This window comes from Chiloscyllium plagiosum, unplaced genomic scaffold (genome assembly GCF_037043375.1).
Source record: "Chiloscyllium plagiosum isolate Xiang-an unplaced genomic scaffold, Cpla_swu_hap1 HiC_scaffold_10, whole genome shotgun sequence".
Taxonomy (NCBI): domain Eukaryota; kingdom Metazoa; phylum Chordata; class Chondrichthyes; order Orectolobiformes; family Hemiscylliidae; genus Chiloscyllium; species Chiloscyllium plagiosum.
In genome coordinates, this window is record NW_028270148.1 from 67351771 (window position 1) to 67367518 (window position 15748).

Genomic DNA, 15748 nt, shown 5'->3' on the forward strand with positions numbered 1-15748 from the left:
AATTCATTGAATTTAAAATTCTAAGTCGTCTTGGTGTTACTGTATTCAGATCTCTGGATCATTAGTCCAGGATCCTAAATTACTAACCCATTAACATAACTAGGTAACTGTTTCCATATTTTATTCTTCTTTATAAGAAATACTTTAATTGAGAATTTTTAAGAATGCCATACTTGATTTAACTTACTCACTCAGACTTCAGAAAGATTACAACTGACTGGAAACTGTAAACATAACAACTCTTTTTGAAAAAGGAAGAAGGCAATAAAAAGGAAACGTTAATATTTGTCACCAGAAATAAAATTAGAATTCATTATAAAAAGTAATAGTAGGGAAGACACAAAACATTCAAATAGAGTCAACATTTATGAAAGGAAAATTGTGTTTGAAAACGTGATTAGAGTACTTTGAGGATGTAATAAATAGGGTAGATGAAGGCAAATCAGTGGATGCAGTTTATTTGGATTACCGAGAGATATCCAATAAGCTGCTACATGAAAGATCAATACATAATGAAAATACTTATGATTTTAGGATGGAGACAAAAAAAACTGCAGATGCTGGAATCCAAGGTAGACAGGCAGGAGGCTGGAAGAACACAGCAAGTCAGGCAGCATCAGGAGGTGGAGAAGTCAATGTTTTGGGTGTAACCCTTCTTCAGGACCTATGGTTTTAGGATAGCATTGTGGCATGGAAAGGCTTGGCTAACTAACCGGAAACAGGAAGTGAGAATAAATGGGTATTTTTTAAATTGGCGAACTGTAGCTAGTGGTATTCCACAGAGATCAGTGTTAAAGCATCAACTTGTTACAAGTTATATTAATGATTTAGACAAAGGGACAGAGAGCACAAGGCCAGATTTTCTGATGATACAAAGGTAAGTGAGCAAGCAAGTTGTGAGAAAGGCACAATCATTTGATTTTCACAAGGTTGTGAATACTCTCCACCTTCTTCAAAATGGCACCAGGAGGTACAGTCTGGAAACTTTGTCCCCATGGCCATCAGAAAGTATTTTCATAAAGAGGCGAGAGGGTCAACACACAAGATGTGATTCATATACAGGAGACCCAGACCTACAGGGCCATTTGAAATCAGTTTAAAGTTCCAACAAACTTCATTTTTGCTGGAATGGTGTACATTTGCCTCAGTGTGTGCCTTATAATTTTTCAGAGAAATGTAAATGTGTATAAAATATGGATACAATATATGGAATCTTCAAGCTGCCAAGTTATTTATATCCCTGCACTTTAACTTTTGGAAAAAAATACTGTCTCCAATTGGAAAAGATCAGTGCTTGAATCTTCAATAGCTGGTTGTCAACATAAGCCTGAGGGTTAATCATTGCCATGTAATTATGGTTTGCCTGCTTCCACAACCTTTATTGTCACTGAGGGAGGATAAATTTGCAGTTTGATTAACAGTTCCAAGAGGTTAGTTATTGAGGGATTAGTTTTCTTTGCTGTGGGTCATGAATACAAATGTTTCATTTTATAAGGGATTAAGTATTTAAAAGAATTCATATGTATTGAGCAGATTTTTATCAATGAAAGTTTTCTCTTAATATAACAATGTTTATATATAACACGTAGATCTTTGCTTTATTTCATCTCATCATGGCATGGCATGATTGATACTTGGTGGTATGTAGAATGAAAAGACAAATGATGGAGAGTAGGTCATTGGTTGGCATGAGTGAACATAAATTAGCATAGAGCTATAAGGGGTTTATAGGGATGAATATGGGGATCATATGTTAACATGGGTTATGACATTGGGACTATAAAGAACCATGGGAATGAGGAGAAAGTGAGGACTGCAGATGCTGGAGATCAGAACTGAAAATGTGTTGCTAGAAAAATGCAGCAGGTCAGGCAGCATCCAAGGAGCAGGAGAATCGACGTTTCGGGCATGAGCCCTTCTTCAGGAAGGGCTGATGCCCAAAGAAGGGCTGAAGAAGGGCTCATGCCCGAAACGTCGATTCTCCTGCTCCTTGGATGCTGCCTGACCTGCTGCGCTTTTCCAGCAACACATTTTCAACCATGGGAATGAGGACAGGCACATGTATTGGCATCAAATGTAATAGAGTCCATGGAAGTTGATAAAAGGACATAGGTTGACACAGAGAGCATGAAGAGCCAATGGATGGGTAGAAAGACACGTTAATACATTATAGAGATAATATGGAGAGTGTTACATTTTGAATGAGATGTTAAGCAAAGACCCCATCTGCAAGTTCAGGTAGCTGTGAAAATCCTACAGCTTTATACTGAATTAGAGTAGGAAGTTCTCCCTGGTATAATAAAAGCAAAATATTACAAATGCTGGAAATGATAAATAAATTACAGGAAACACTGCAGAAACTCAGCAGGTCCAGCAATATCTGTGGAGAGAAAGAGAGTCAATGTTTTGAATTCAACATGACTCAATACTCCCATCAAATGCAAAACATTGACTCTATTTCTCTCTCCATAGACGCTGTCAAACCTGCAAAGTTTCTCCAGCGATTTCTGTTTTAATTTGAGTTTGTTCTGGGGACCTGACTAATGTTTATCCTTCAATCAATATCATCAAATAAGCAATCTGATTATTATCACACTGTAGTTTTGTGTAATGTTGATGTATGCATGTTGGCTGTTCTGGGGATTCCTACACTACAGCAGAGACTTCATGACAGTGGCTGTACAGTGAGCTTGAAAACAGCTACATAAATGCAAGTTAGTGAGTTTTAAGAAGATTTGTAGCTCATGTAGATTTGAGTTTCTGGATATAGGTTTGCTCACTGAGCTGGAAGGTTCATTTTCAGCTGTTTCATCACCATACTAAGTAATTAGATTAGATTACTTACAGTGTGGAAACAGGCCCTTCGGCCCAACAAGTCCACACTGACCTGCCAAAGCACATCCCACCCAGACCCATTCCCCTACATTTACCCCTTCATCCAACACTTCAGGCAATTTAGCATGGCCAATTCACCTAACCTGCACATTTTTGGACTGTGGAAGGAAACCGGAGCACCCTGAGGAAACCCACGCAGACACCTGCTGTGCAAACTCCACACAAACAGTCGCCTGAGGCCTTTGGATGAAGCACTGGTGGTATAACTCGCTTTCTATTTATACGTTTGGGTTTCCTTGGGTTTGTGATATCATTTCCTGTGGTGACATCATTTCCTATGTTGATGTCATTTCCTGTTTTTTTCTCTGGGAGGTGGTAAATGTGATCCAAGTCAATGTGTTTGTTGATAGAGTTCCAGTTGGAATGCCATGCTTCTAGGAATTCTCATGCGTGTCTCTGTTTGGCTTTCCTAGGATGGATGTGTTGTCCCAGTTGATTGAGAAATGTCGATTCTCCTGCTCCTTGGATGCTGCCTGACCGGCTGCGCTTTTCCAGCCACACATTTTTCAGCTCTGATCTCCAGCATTTGCAGTCCTCACTTGCATCATAATTAGTTGCCTCTGTTCAGTACTGTAATGCTCTCTCCGTCATAGTGTTCCAACTCTAACCCCTACAACTGAGTTCCCACCCTCCTTCCCACAGCAGTGGCCTCTGATAACCCTCCCTTAACTTTGAACCAAAGGACTCCCAGGATTGACCATGGCCCAATCCCTTGAATGACTTAGCAAGGCAGCCCTGAGCAATGAGTGAACAGTCTATGGTTCCCTAAGTGTATTCCTTTGACTCCCCGGACTGATTGCACTCAACTGACAAGGCCTTACTGTAACCCACTCCCTAGCGAGTGGGTCCTCACATCCTGACCCTGACTGTCCTGACTATGCCCAAAATCCTGATAAGGGAGGCTGCACTGACAACTATGCCAACATCCCAGCTGAAGCATGTTTCACTGTGGACTACCCTTCTTAGCTGTTGAGACATGGCCACTTGGCTGGTGCACGCGCAATGAGTTGTTGTGGCTGGTGCCCATGGTGCAGGTGTAGGATTCATGTAGCTCTGTACTGTACAGCAAAATGTCTGCCCTCTTAACTGACCACTATAGGCAAGCATAACCAGCTGCCTGACTTTGTGACTGCATTAAACAGCAAGAAAAGAGAGATGTACTGTGACCATTTAAGGTATGACTGAGGGGGCAAAGAACTAAAACGCAGGGCAAGACATGGTAAATGAAGGCAGGAGTGCTTGGATGCAAAGCAGGGAGGCTACCTACAGTACATAGACTGTAGTGGTTCAGGAAGGAAACTCCACCACCTTCACAAGGACAAGTAAGGATCATCAATTGATGATGGCCCAACCAGGGAAGCCCACATCCCTGGAATGAATATTTTAAAAAACCCTCTCAGTACTCAGGCACAAGAATCATGTCGCCAGTTATAGGACTTGGTTGGAAAATGGGACTTGTTATACCTCAAGTCAAGAATGGCTCCTCTCAACATCTCATGCAATTCTCGCAAATTTCTTGTCATGGTCCACATCAATCAGGAACTAGGAATATTCCACCCTTTTCATTCAAGTATCATTGCAGAACCTATTGGCCAGATGGAGTGTCAGAATGTGGTTCAACAGACTGATGACTGATCTTCCACAGGGGCTAGGAAAAATAGTGTGTTAAGGTATGAAACAAATAAGCTAATGTGAACACAGGAACAATTCAGTAAGTGTGGCAGCAGCTGTGGTGAAAGCAGTGGAGTTATTGTTTCAGTTTGTGACCTTTCAGCAAATTGATGACCTAAAGTTTTAATTCAGTTGCATTTGCCACAGATCTGGTGAGTTTTCCCAGCATTTTTTTTTTGTTCTTCTTTTAGATTTCCAGCATCTACATGTCGCTTTTGAAATAAACATGTTAATTCAATCTCCTGTTGGTCTTGTTGATTGTTCAGCATTGGTATGACATGTGTAATGGTGATTCTGCTCAGAATCATTGGTTTCTCTCAATTCTACCATTTGCTGTTACAGTTCCATTCATGGAGAATATATGACACACATTTTCTATTCCCATGCGCAATACTTTACAATTTGACTTAACTAAATTAAATTTGCCATTGCACAGCCCACTCACAAATTTTGCCCATCCCCTTCTGCAATTTCTGGGCTCCCTCCTTATGTTTCACTTGTCCCTTTTCGATATCTACTGCAGATTTGACCAATTTGCAGTGTTGAAAACAGTCTATTCTATACTGCAGGGTTATGTCTACTGGGAAATTAATTGAAAATTCATTTTAATTGTGGTTCTTCAAACTTTCTTCTCTTTTCAATTCACATTTTCTTCCCCAGAGATGAATGATACTGGTTATCTATCATCAGTAATTTTTATCCAGAATTATGACGTGACTGCAGATTGGTTTCAATATGTCCATGTACAACAGCTGTTGTCATAGAACTAGTCAAGTGTGTTTCTTATCTATTGCCTGTTCTTTCATCTTTACTGTAAAGTGAGAGTAAATTTTAAGTTTGAATTAACATTTTTATTGAAATCTGTGGAAAAAAATTCCAGAAAAGGTTTTGCTGAGGAACGTGTGCAAGGTCATTAAAATAGAGAAATAATGGACACTAGATCAAAATTCAGCCAGCATAAACCACAAGATTTTACTGCAAAGGTTTAATTGAGGTGATTTTTTTTCTTATTCATATTTAGTCACATTATGGCACATCTCCAAACCTGGACACACATTTAGATGTGGTTCACATACCTTAACCTTAAGTAGAATGATTGTTCATAGGTCATCACTTTCTATCTAATCATTTTCCTAAGCTTCCAATTTCATAGTGGCATGAACTGAGAATATTGATAGTAGATCTATTGATTCGTTTGGTTTTAAATATCGTGGACTTTCAGTGATATTACATATGATCTGCAAGGGTTGAATGGACTTCCAGATTTGAGAGTACAGCTCAGTGAAGAATAAAATAGGTTGGAAAATTGCATGATTGTAAAGACCTAGGACAAGAAAAGTCCCACTATTGGAAATGGTTAAATAGGCAATGATCCAGTGACTTAGCAGTCAGAGTTTTGGTTTCTCAGTTGCAAAATATTAGATGCAACTTTTCTTGTATCCATTCCTCCTCTTCCCTCAAATAAACTTGCTGCCTTTGTAAATAAGAACCACAGTCACCTTGTGCCCTAGATAGATCCTTACACCTTAGTTGAAGGATGCGAAGACAAAACTGCTCTGACCCTGATTCGCATGTGTGATAAACTTGTTTTGCAACATAAAAACAAGGAACACCAGGGTCAACTCACATTTCTTTAACAAATCAAAACTGTGGTGTAATCCAAAAAGTTAGGTAAATTGAATAATTTATTGGAATTGAATCTAAGTATTGAAAATGCTATCTGGAGTAATTAAGAATTAACATGAGGTGGGGTGTGTGAATTTTAACCTCGCTTACCAAAATGATATCCACAAGATCAAATGGAATTCTGATTTTACATCCAGGTCAATGTCACTCTCCACTGATGGAGATCCAAAACAAGCCTGGGGTAAAATCAGTGCTATTCTCAATCCTGTCATTTTCTTGCGCAGCAGGTTAGATTAAATCCCATAATCTTTAACACTATTGAAAGACTGTACGCCTACTCATTTAGATGTTTCATCAGGATATGTTGAGATAAAGAAAAATCACAAATATGCTTTATCTAAAATGTAGCTTTAATTTAAATCCAAGAAAAAATGAGTTTAACTGTAAACAAAAGTCTTACATCTATACAGTTCTTTTCACCATGACCGAACATTTCCAAGTTCAGTAGTTTTTGAACAGTAATTATTCTGTAATGAAGGATATATAGCAACTGGTAGGCACTCAGCAAACTCATAAACAGTGCATTGATAATGACCAGAGAATGCGTTTATTGAAATACTGATTGAGGGGTAAATACTTTCCAGGACACCAAGGAAAACATTGCCATAGATCTGGTGCCAAGGGATCTTTTATATCTACAACAACAGTCGGTTCAATTTAACAGTACAGTGGTTCAGTGGTTAGCACTCCTGCCTCACAACGCCAGGGACCTAGGTTCAATTCCACCCTATGGTGACTGTCTGTGTTCTCTTTGTGTCTTGCGTTGGTTTCTTCCAGGTGCTCCAGTTTCCTCTCATAGTCTACAGGCCTAGGGAGTGTTGCTGAACAAAGAGACCTTGGAGTGCAGGTTCATAGCTCCTTGAAAGTGGAGTCGCAGGTCGATAGGATAGTGAAGGTGTTTGGTATGCTTTCTTTTATTGGTCAGAGTATTGAGTACGGAGTTGGGAGGTCATGTTGCAGCTGTACAGGACATTGGTTAGGCTACTGTTGGAATATTGCATGCAATTCTGGTCTCCTTTCTAATGGAAAGATGTTGTGAAACTTGAAAGGGTTCAGAAAAGATTTACAAGGATGTTGCCAGGGTTGGAGGATTTGAGCTTTAGGGAGAGACTGAGCAGGCTGGGGCTATTTTCCCTGGAGCGTCGGAGGCTGAGGGGTGACCTTATAGAGGTTTACAAAATTATGACGGGCATGGATAGGGTAAATAAGCAAAGTCTTTTCCCTGGGGTCGGGGAGTCCGGAACTAGAGGGCATAGGTTTAGGGTGAGAAGGGAAAGATATAACAGAGTCCTAAGTGGCCACAGAGGGTGGTACGTGTATGGAATGAGCTGCTGGAGGAAGTAGTGGAGGCTGGTACAATTGTAACATTTAAGAGGCATTTGGATGGGTATATGAATAGGAAGGGTTTGGTGGGATATGGGCCGGGTGCTGGCAGGTGGGACTAGATTGGGTTGGGATATCTGGTCGGCATGGACGGGTTGGACTGAAGTGTCTGTTTCCATGCTGTACATCTCTATGATGCTATGACTTTATGTGAAGGGTAGATGGATCAGACATGCTAAGTTGCTGATAGTGTCCAGGCTAAGTGGATTAGCCATGGGAAATTTAGTGTAGCAGGTAGGATTGTCTTCAGAGGGTCAATATGGACTTGATGGGCCAAATGGCCTGCTTCACCTGTAGGGATTCTGTGATCTCATCTGAAAGGTGGCTCCTCAGACAGAGCAGTCCTCCACTGAACGGTCAATCTTGGCTTTTGTGTTCAAACCCTGGAAGAACAAAGCTGCAATGGAATTATTTGCAACAAGTATATAAAAATAGAAAAAAAACTAAATTAATTCCAAAATTGTATTTGGTCAATTGTCAGATATTATTGGCCTTAGTGGTTCTCATTTCAATTCTATGATAATTTGAGATTAGACTCTTATTTAAGGCAGGGAAAAGTATCTGAAATAAAAACAAAAAGTGCTGGAAAAACTCAGCAGGTCTGGCAGCATGAGTGGACAGAGAAACAGAGTTAATTCTTCCAGTTTGATATGAGCCAGTTCAGGATTGAGATGGAGTGCTCAGTGACATGGTGTAAAGACAACAATCTCTCCCTCAAAGTCAGCAAAATGAAGAAGCTGGTCATTGACTTGAGGAACCAGACCCCCGAGGGCACACTCTTCTCTGTATCAATGGTGCTAAGATGAAGATGCTCAAGAGCTTTAAATTTGTAGGAGTAAAGATCATCAACAATCTGTCCTGGTCAATCCACGTTGACCCTAAAGTTAAGAAAACACACCAATGCCTCTACTTTCTCAGAAGCATAAGGAAATTCGGCATGTCCATAATGACTCTTACCAATTTTTATGGATGCACTATAGAAAGCGTCCTAGCCAGAAATGTCACAGCTTGGTATGCAACTGCTCTGCTCAACACCAAAAGAAATTACAGAGAGTGTGAACACAGCCCCGTCACCTCGCAAATCAGCCTTCCTTCCATTGACTCCATTTATACTTCCTTCTGCCTTGTGAACGCAGCCAACATAATCAAAGACCTCTCCCACCTTTGTTACACTTTCTTCCACTCTCTTCCATCAGACAGAAGATTGAAAAGTTTAAAAACACATACCAACAGATTCAAGAACTGCTTCTTCCTTGCTCTTATCAGACTTTTGAATAGACCTCCCACATACTAAAGTTGATTTTTCTCTGCACCTTCTCTGTAGCTGTGACACTATATTCTATATTCTGCATTTATGTATGCACTTATGTATGATATAATTTGCCTGGATAGCATGCAAAACAATACTTTTCACTGTATCTCAATATATGTGATAATAATAAAGTAAAATCAATCAAATTATTCAAAATGAAGAAAAGACATATCAGACTCAAAATATCAACCTTGTTTCTCCCTCCATGCTGAGTTTCTCCAACACTTCTCATTAGTTATTTAGATTTCCACCATCCGCAGTATTTTGTTTTTATAGATAGATATCTGGATATCGGACTGACAATTCCATGGATAGGTATTGTCCAGATGACTAAGATCTTGGGGTGAAGTACCACTGATAGAGCATGGGCACAGCATTAGGTGTTAAAGAAAATGTGTTCTTCCCCTTCCTCACTCATTTACTCTTTTACATAAACAAAAGGTTTATGTTTTAATTCTCCCCTTCTTTATTGGCTGTAGCAAGACATCACAATGGTAAGGTGTTTCATGGAAAAACAAAGAACAAGCAAAGAGATTAACAGTCAACAGGTTAGAGTTGGGAAGGCATATTGCAATATCATAAATACAAACCTGTGATAGGTGCTGGGAGAAAACATGTGTTTGTCTTTAATTTGATTTTAGGGGAAATGCACAAATGAAACTTGTAATGGTAACATTTTTCAAAAATGGTTATGTTCATATATTTACTGTGGTGATCAGGAATTGATTATCAAACTCCAGCAGCAACTACTTTTGTAGGGGTAGATGTAAACATAGAAACACAGTGGGAAATTTTAACATGGGTGTGAGCGTGAGGATGGGAATAGAGAGGTTTAATCATGAATAATTTCTGATTGCTTCAGGAATCAACACAGCAACTTCCAGATTTAATGGAGGCAGGCAGTCCATTCCCAAGAACTGGGCTGGCATTTTAAATGTGCTAATGGGAGTGACATCCTCTGATTTAATCTGTTTTGCTGGTTTTAGTCTGGGAAGATGGGCTTCTCAGTCATCAATAAATCTGGCAGCAAAAGCAAGTGGAGGACAACATTTGAGCAACAGCTGATGCCTTTGCAACCATAACATGTAAGCCAAGAGAAGCAGAAGTACTTCTGTGCCAGGACCGGAAACAGCCACTCCCAATCCGCCCTCACTCCTATTCAGCAGCAAAAACCCATAAGTCGGGGATAGAGACCTCTTGCCCAACATGGGTTTGGCCTTTCTTATAGGAGAAACTGAATCTCTCAAAACAAGTCCTATCAGGATCAACAGCCTCTCCCTTTCCATAACCACACCCTCCCCACACTCCACTAAATGCCCTCAGGGATTATATATCTTGGTTAACTGGTCCTGTGGGCTGCTGTGGCATGATCTCTGCTCCAAAAAAAGCCAAATCCCTCAATAATGCTGACTTCCGGGCACAGGACCTGTCAACGTCAAAGTACTGTGGAGTTAAATTCACTGCTATGCCGTGAAAGACAAATCTGCAGATTTCCTGCCTGAAACTCAGTTTCTACCTCCCTGTACTGTATATCTAATGTGTCCTGGTAAAAGGCCACTATGAGTGCCTTCATGTTGAAATGAGAATTGTCTTGCATTAAATGATATATGACAGAGTCAATGCAAAGCTTCTCAGAGCCAGTTGGAATCTATAATTCCAATTAATGTTGTGTTCCACTTTAACAAAAAATGCACTGGGTGCTCTTAAAGTCATGTTAATACATATACATATACATAATGTTAGAACAGATGCCCGAGGTAAGCTTATTAACTACACACTCACCCACACATCTAGCCACCCACATCTAATACCTGAAATCTGCTTTCCCTGTCACACATGTTCTGACTTTCTGTTTCTAAGTATAGTTTTTGCTTAGTGAGAGGATCAGTTTTTTTTTTACAAAAGGGTCTGTTTAGAAGATGTAAAGTGCCCAGTAACTGATTAATGCAAAAATCCACTAAAACTATAAGCTACAATATTTGGGTTTCCAGCTTCTTTAACTATAGCTTTCAGCTTCTGAAATCAAACTGGATTCATTGGCTTAAAATATTATAGCCTGAAGAACTTGGCCTGGTGCACAACAATAAGATGTTATTTTATCCCAGAGTGTTAAGAAAAGCTAGTGATGAGATGTGTGAGTCACTAACAATCATCCTGAAGGAGTTACTGGACCCTGGACCAATAAACTGAAGACTGGCTAATGTAATACCCAGGGTTAAAAAGGGTGACCTGATGGATGTTGTTAAGGTTGGTCCTGTCTGATTGAGCTACTTAACTGTTTTGAGAATGTGTCAATCCCTATTGACTCGGATAAACCCCACCAGGTTTTCCAAAATGTATTTGATAATGTTCCACATACAGCATGACTAATTACACTCAAAACTGAAGGTAACATTTACACCTGAATTAGTAATGACTGGCAGAAAACAATGGGTACTAGTTACAAGTATAATATCAGCATAAGGAAAAGCACTCAATGGGATACATTAGCACTCAATGTGAGACAATTGACACTGTTAATTTAACTTCTTGGTGTGGATTCTGAAACTCATTTGCAAATTAGTCAAATTTGAAGGTGATGCCAATATCAGGAAGCCAATGGAATTGAAATTCCAGAACAAATTAAAATATGTGAGTGAAGCAAACATGAAAGACAAAATTGAATACAAACAAATAGAAACCATTGGGCATTTGGAGGAGGATTGAACTAAAGCATTATCCATGGATGTTGAAATAAATGAGAATGAATTTGAAAGAGACCAAAAGGTTGAAGCAGACTTCGTGCTCAAGTATTCCACAGATTCACAGCAAATTCCCTGGAGGGATCATAAATCTGACCCCTGATGCCAGGACCTGTGTTATATGAGAAGACAGGAGAAATTTGAACTTTTCATACTGGGAAGGAATGATCTAAGGGATGATATGACACAGATGTACAGTACAAGGTAGTAAATGACATTGTTCTAGACAGTGTACCAATTTGTTTTCTGATCCCATTCCTCTACTGGTTATAAATAAAAGGCTGAGTGACAAAAGGGAGGCGATGTTGCCAATTGTAAACATAAATATATAATATATATATCAGGCTGTATAGAACTTAGCACATTCAGAAACAAATCATACAGGTTCCTTCAGTAACAAATAAAGAACTTACTCAATCTCATGCAAAGATGATTAGCAAAGCTTGACGTGCAAAAATATCCAACCAGTCTTCTTAACAACAAATCATGTCAATATGCACACAACCACCAAGTCTGGGGAAAATAATACAAAAACTCTGCAATTGTTATTGATAAGTTCTTCGGCTAAGTAACAGTTAAATCCAAGAAAATGAATTATTTACAGTATGTCCAAATGTTGGTCTGTAGCCAATGTTACTTTGTTCATGAGCTATCAACACTGCAAAGTCTTCCTGGATCAGTTGTAGCTGGCTGGAGTTACTTTTCTAGAGATAGTGGTGTGAGTTTCAAATTCTCCTGTATGTATCCTTCACTTGCAGTGATGAGGCCTTCCGTCAGTTTTCAACATAAATACTTTGGTGAGTTGGGGTTCAGAGAAAAATAAAAAAGATGAGAGAAATGTACCAAATGCTGTTGCTCCAGGCAGGTTATCTTTCTGACTGTTCCAATCCAGTAGCTTTATTATACCTGTAAACAGGGCCATGTGACTTTGTTCTGAAATAGCTCCAGGCAAACAACTGGTGTTATTTGGAAATACAACATTTTTCTTTGCTTCAGTCAGTCTGCTTTGCTTTGCAAATGACTTTTTCTAATAAGTCTAAGATGTCCCGTCAATGATATTCCAAATTAATACTTCAGACAACACATGTGCATAGCAGTTTAAAAAAGATTTATTTTAACGTTTATTTAGTTTAAATATTGGGAATCGGTTAAGGGCCATCGGTTCAAACAATAAAAAGTAATTTATGAGCTAATAACAAAAAGTTCTTCACACAGTGAGAAGGTGTCGGTGAGCTGCTTTCTTGAACCACTGCAGTCCATTCGCTTTCGGAAGAACCACAATGCTGTGAGGGAGGGAGTTTCAACATTTTGACCCAGCAACACTGACCAAAAGCTGATACATTTCCAAATCAGAATGGTGAGTGGTTTTGAGGGGAATTTGCAGGTGGTGGTGTTCCATGTATCTGCTGCCTTTGACCTTCTGAATGGTAATGGCCATGGGTTTGAAAGATGCTCAGGACATTTTGCTGAATTTCTACAGTGCATTTTGTAAGTGGTACACTCTTTTGATATTGAGCATCAATGGTGGAGGGAATGAACATTTGTGGATGTGATGCTAATCAAGTGGGTTACTTTTCCTGGATGGTGTCAAACTATTTGAGTGTTGTTGGAGCTACACTTATCCAGGCATGTAGGATCATTCCATCACACTCCTGACTTATGCGTTATAGATGGTGGACAGACTTCGGAGAGTCAGGAGATGAGTTACTCACTGCAGGATTCCTAATCCCTAATCTGCTGTTGTGGTCACTGTAATTATATGGTGAGTCCAGTTCAATTTCTTATCAATGGTAATCCCCAGCATGTTGATAGTGAGGGATTCAGCAACAGTAATGCTAATGAATATCATGGGGCAATTGTTAGATGTATGTTAAATAATGATGGGCATTACCCGGCATTTGACTGTTGCTTTTGTCTTGTCAGCCCAATAAAGGGATACAAATTGTGTAAGGTAAAAATCTGGTAAAGATAAATAATAAATGTAATTAAGGGAATACTAAACTAGAATATATATGGTAGAAGGGAAATAAAATAGATGGATTTTTAGCAAGATGTTGGAATAGTTGAAATCTATGGCTTGTAATTTCTGAACTATGTGTGAACTTGGAATCTCTTCATGTACTTTGGATAACATGTGCAGGAATTGCGTCCAGCTTCAAGACAACATGACATTTCTGCAGGGCATACAGGAGGTTAAACTTTTCCAAGATTTCACATTTCTGGTCACTCCACAGCCAGAGTTCAAAAGGTTAGTAAGCAGTAACATGACGACAGATCAGAACTCCAAAATAGTGTGGACATTTGTTATTTGTAATTCCAAGATGTGGTTTTTGAAAGAGATCTGATCTGGCAAAAAATGGCTGCACGTATAAATTATGTGGTTATCTGGAGAGAGAGATCCATGGATTGTCACACCTATAGATGCAAAAGGTATTCAAACTACAGTCATTTAAAGAGGGAGGATGAGGTAAGTCAAAACAGACTTTACAGTGATCTCTTGTGACTACAAAGCTAATGAAGGGCTGACAATGCCCTGCTCAACAGAAAACTGCCCCCTGAGGATTATGTCCCAAATATTAGCACGGGTGTCACAGAGTTGCATAGAAAGGTAGATGTCACAGGGGTTTTGCTATTCAGGATGGCAGACAATTGCTTCAGCTGTCATTAACATGACTCCTATATAATGAGTTATTTTGACAGTACCAGAGTCAAGGGCAGCATTTCTAACCGGTATAACATTCAGCAAAAAGGTTAGACTCCATATTGAAATCAGTGGCTTGGGCAAGGAGAGAGTTGAGGTCCAACAAACAGTATTTCGGGACCCTGGGGACAAAGTTAAAAGAGCAGGATCTCAAAGCTGGCAATCTTGTAATTATCCCCAGTAGCAAGTTATAATACATTGCACACGTTGTCTCCAATACGGGGAATACTGTAAATATTTCAATGAAACACAATATGGTAGACAAAATTAGACAATTAATTAGACATTAGACAAAATAAAAACAAAGCAGAGGTTGGTATCTCTCAGCCAGTCATGGTTGGAATGTATTCTAGTTTGTTGAGGGAAGTAAATACAATAATGTGGAAACTCTGACCACAAGCTTTTGAATCCTCTACAAAGACGGGAGGGCAAGCGAATTGCAAATGCACACCACTACTCAAAAAGAGAGAGAGGTATCAACCCTAAAATTGTTGGTCAATCAGCCTCATAGTCAATAATGGGAAGCATTTCAAGAGACGTATAGGGAGAAAATGGAGCAAATGCAAATGTTTGAGTTCATAAAGTTAAAGGTAGCAGCACAAATCATTTGACCAACTTGGATGAGTTGGTGGTGAAATAAAAGGCAGGGTTGTTGAGGATAATGTAAATGAATTTTGTGGATGTCATCCATCAAATGGTGAACCAAAATTGAATCCCTTCAGATTACAGTAGTAATAGCACCACTGATATAAAATTGACAAGGGACGCAAAGGAGAGCACCATGAGTGATCTAAGGTTGGTTTTCAGGCTGGATTGACATGTGCAGTGGCATCCCCTAGGGATCAGCGCTGGGACCAATGTACCTTCTAAACCACACAGTTGTACATTTGTGTGGCAATGCACAAGACCCCATGCAGATCATGCATAAGTCAGACCCTATAAATGACCATGTGTACACTACAACATAAAAATGTAAAAGGGTTATTGTAAGAAATTGCCTGCACATTCCAAAAATATTAAAGGGAACAGTGGCATGTAAAGTATTTTCTATTTTTAGTTTGAACCTTTAAAAAACACTGGTTTGGCCCCAGCAGGATTATTGCGGCTAATTTGGAAGAATGCCATGGTTTTTGAGAGTTTTACTAGAATAGGACCAAACGTTATGTGAAGCGACTAAGTAAATAGAATTTATTCGCCTTACAGCAGAAAAGATTAAAGGAGATTTGCAACAAGTATTCAAATCATGAAGGGTCTTGATAGCAAGTTAAGGAGAAACTGTTTCCAATGGCTGAAAGGTCAGGCAACAAAAGTCACCAATATAAGGTAAGTGACAAAAGAATTGGAGGTAACATGATTAAA

The 15748-nt window shown here is 39.3% G+C and overlaps 1 protein-coding gene across 1 annotated transcript in view; it reads right to left on the bottom strand.

Annotated features, from left to right (window-relative positions):
* Positions 1–6590: 6590 nt before the first annotated feature.
* Positions 6591–15748, bottom strand: part of bcl11aa (BCL11 transcription factor A a) — a 287894-nt gene continuing 278736 nt past the window's right edge. Inside the window, exon 4 of the mRNA XM_087991407.1 lies at positions 6591–8018. Within this exon, the coding sequence (XP_087847533.1) occupies positions 7965–8018 (54 nt within the window). The 3' untranslated portion in view covers positions 6591–7964. The remainder of the gene's footprint in view (positions 8019–15748) is intronic.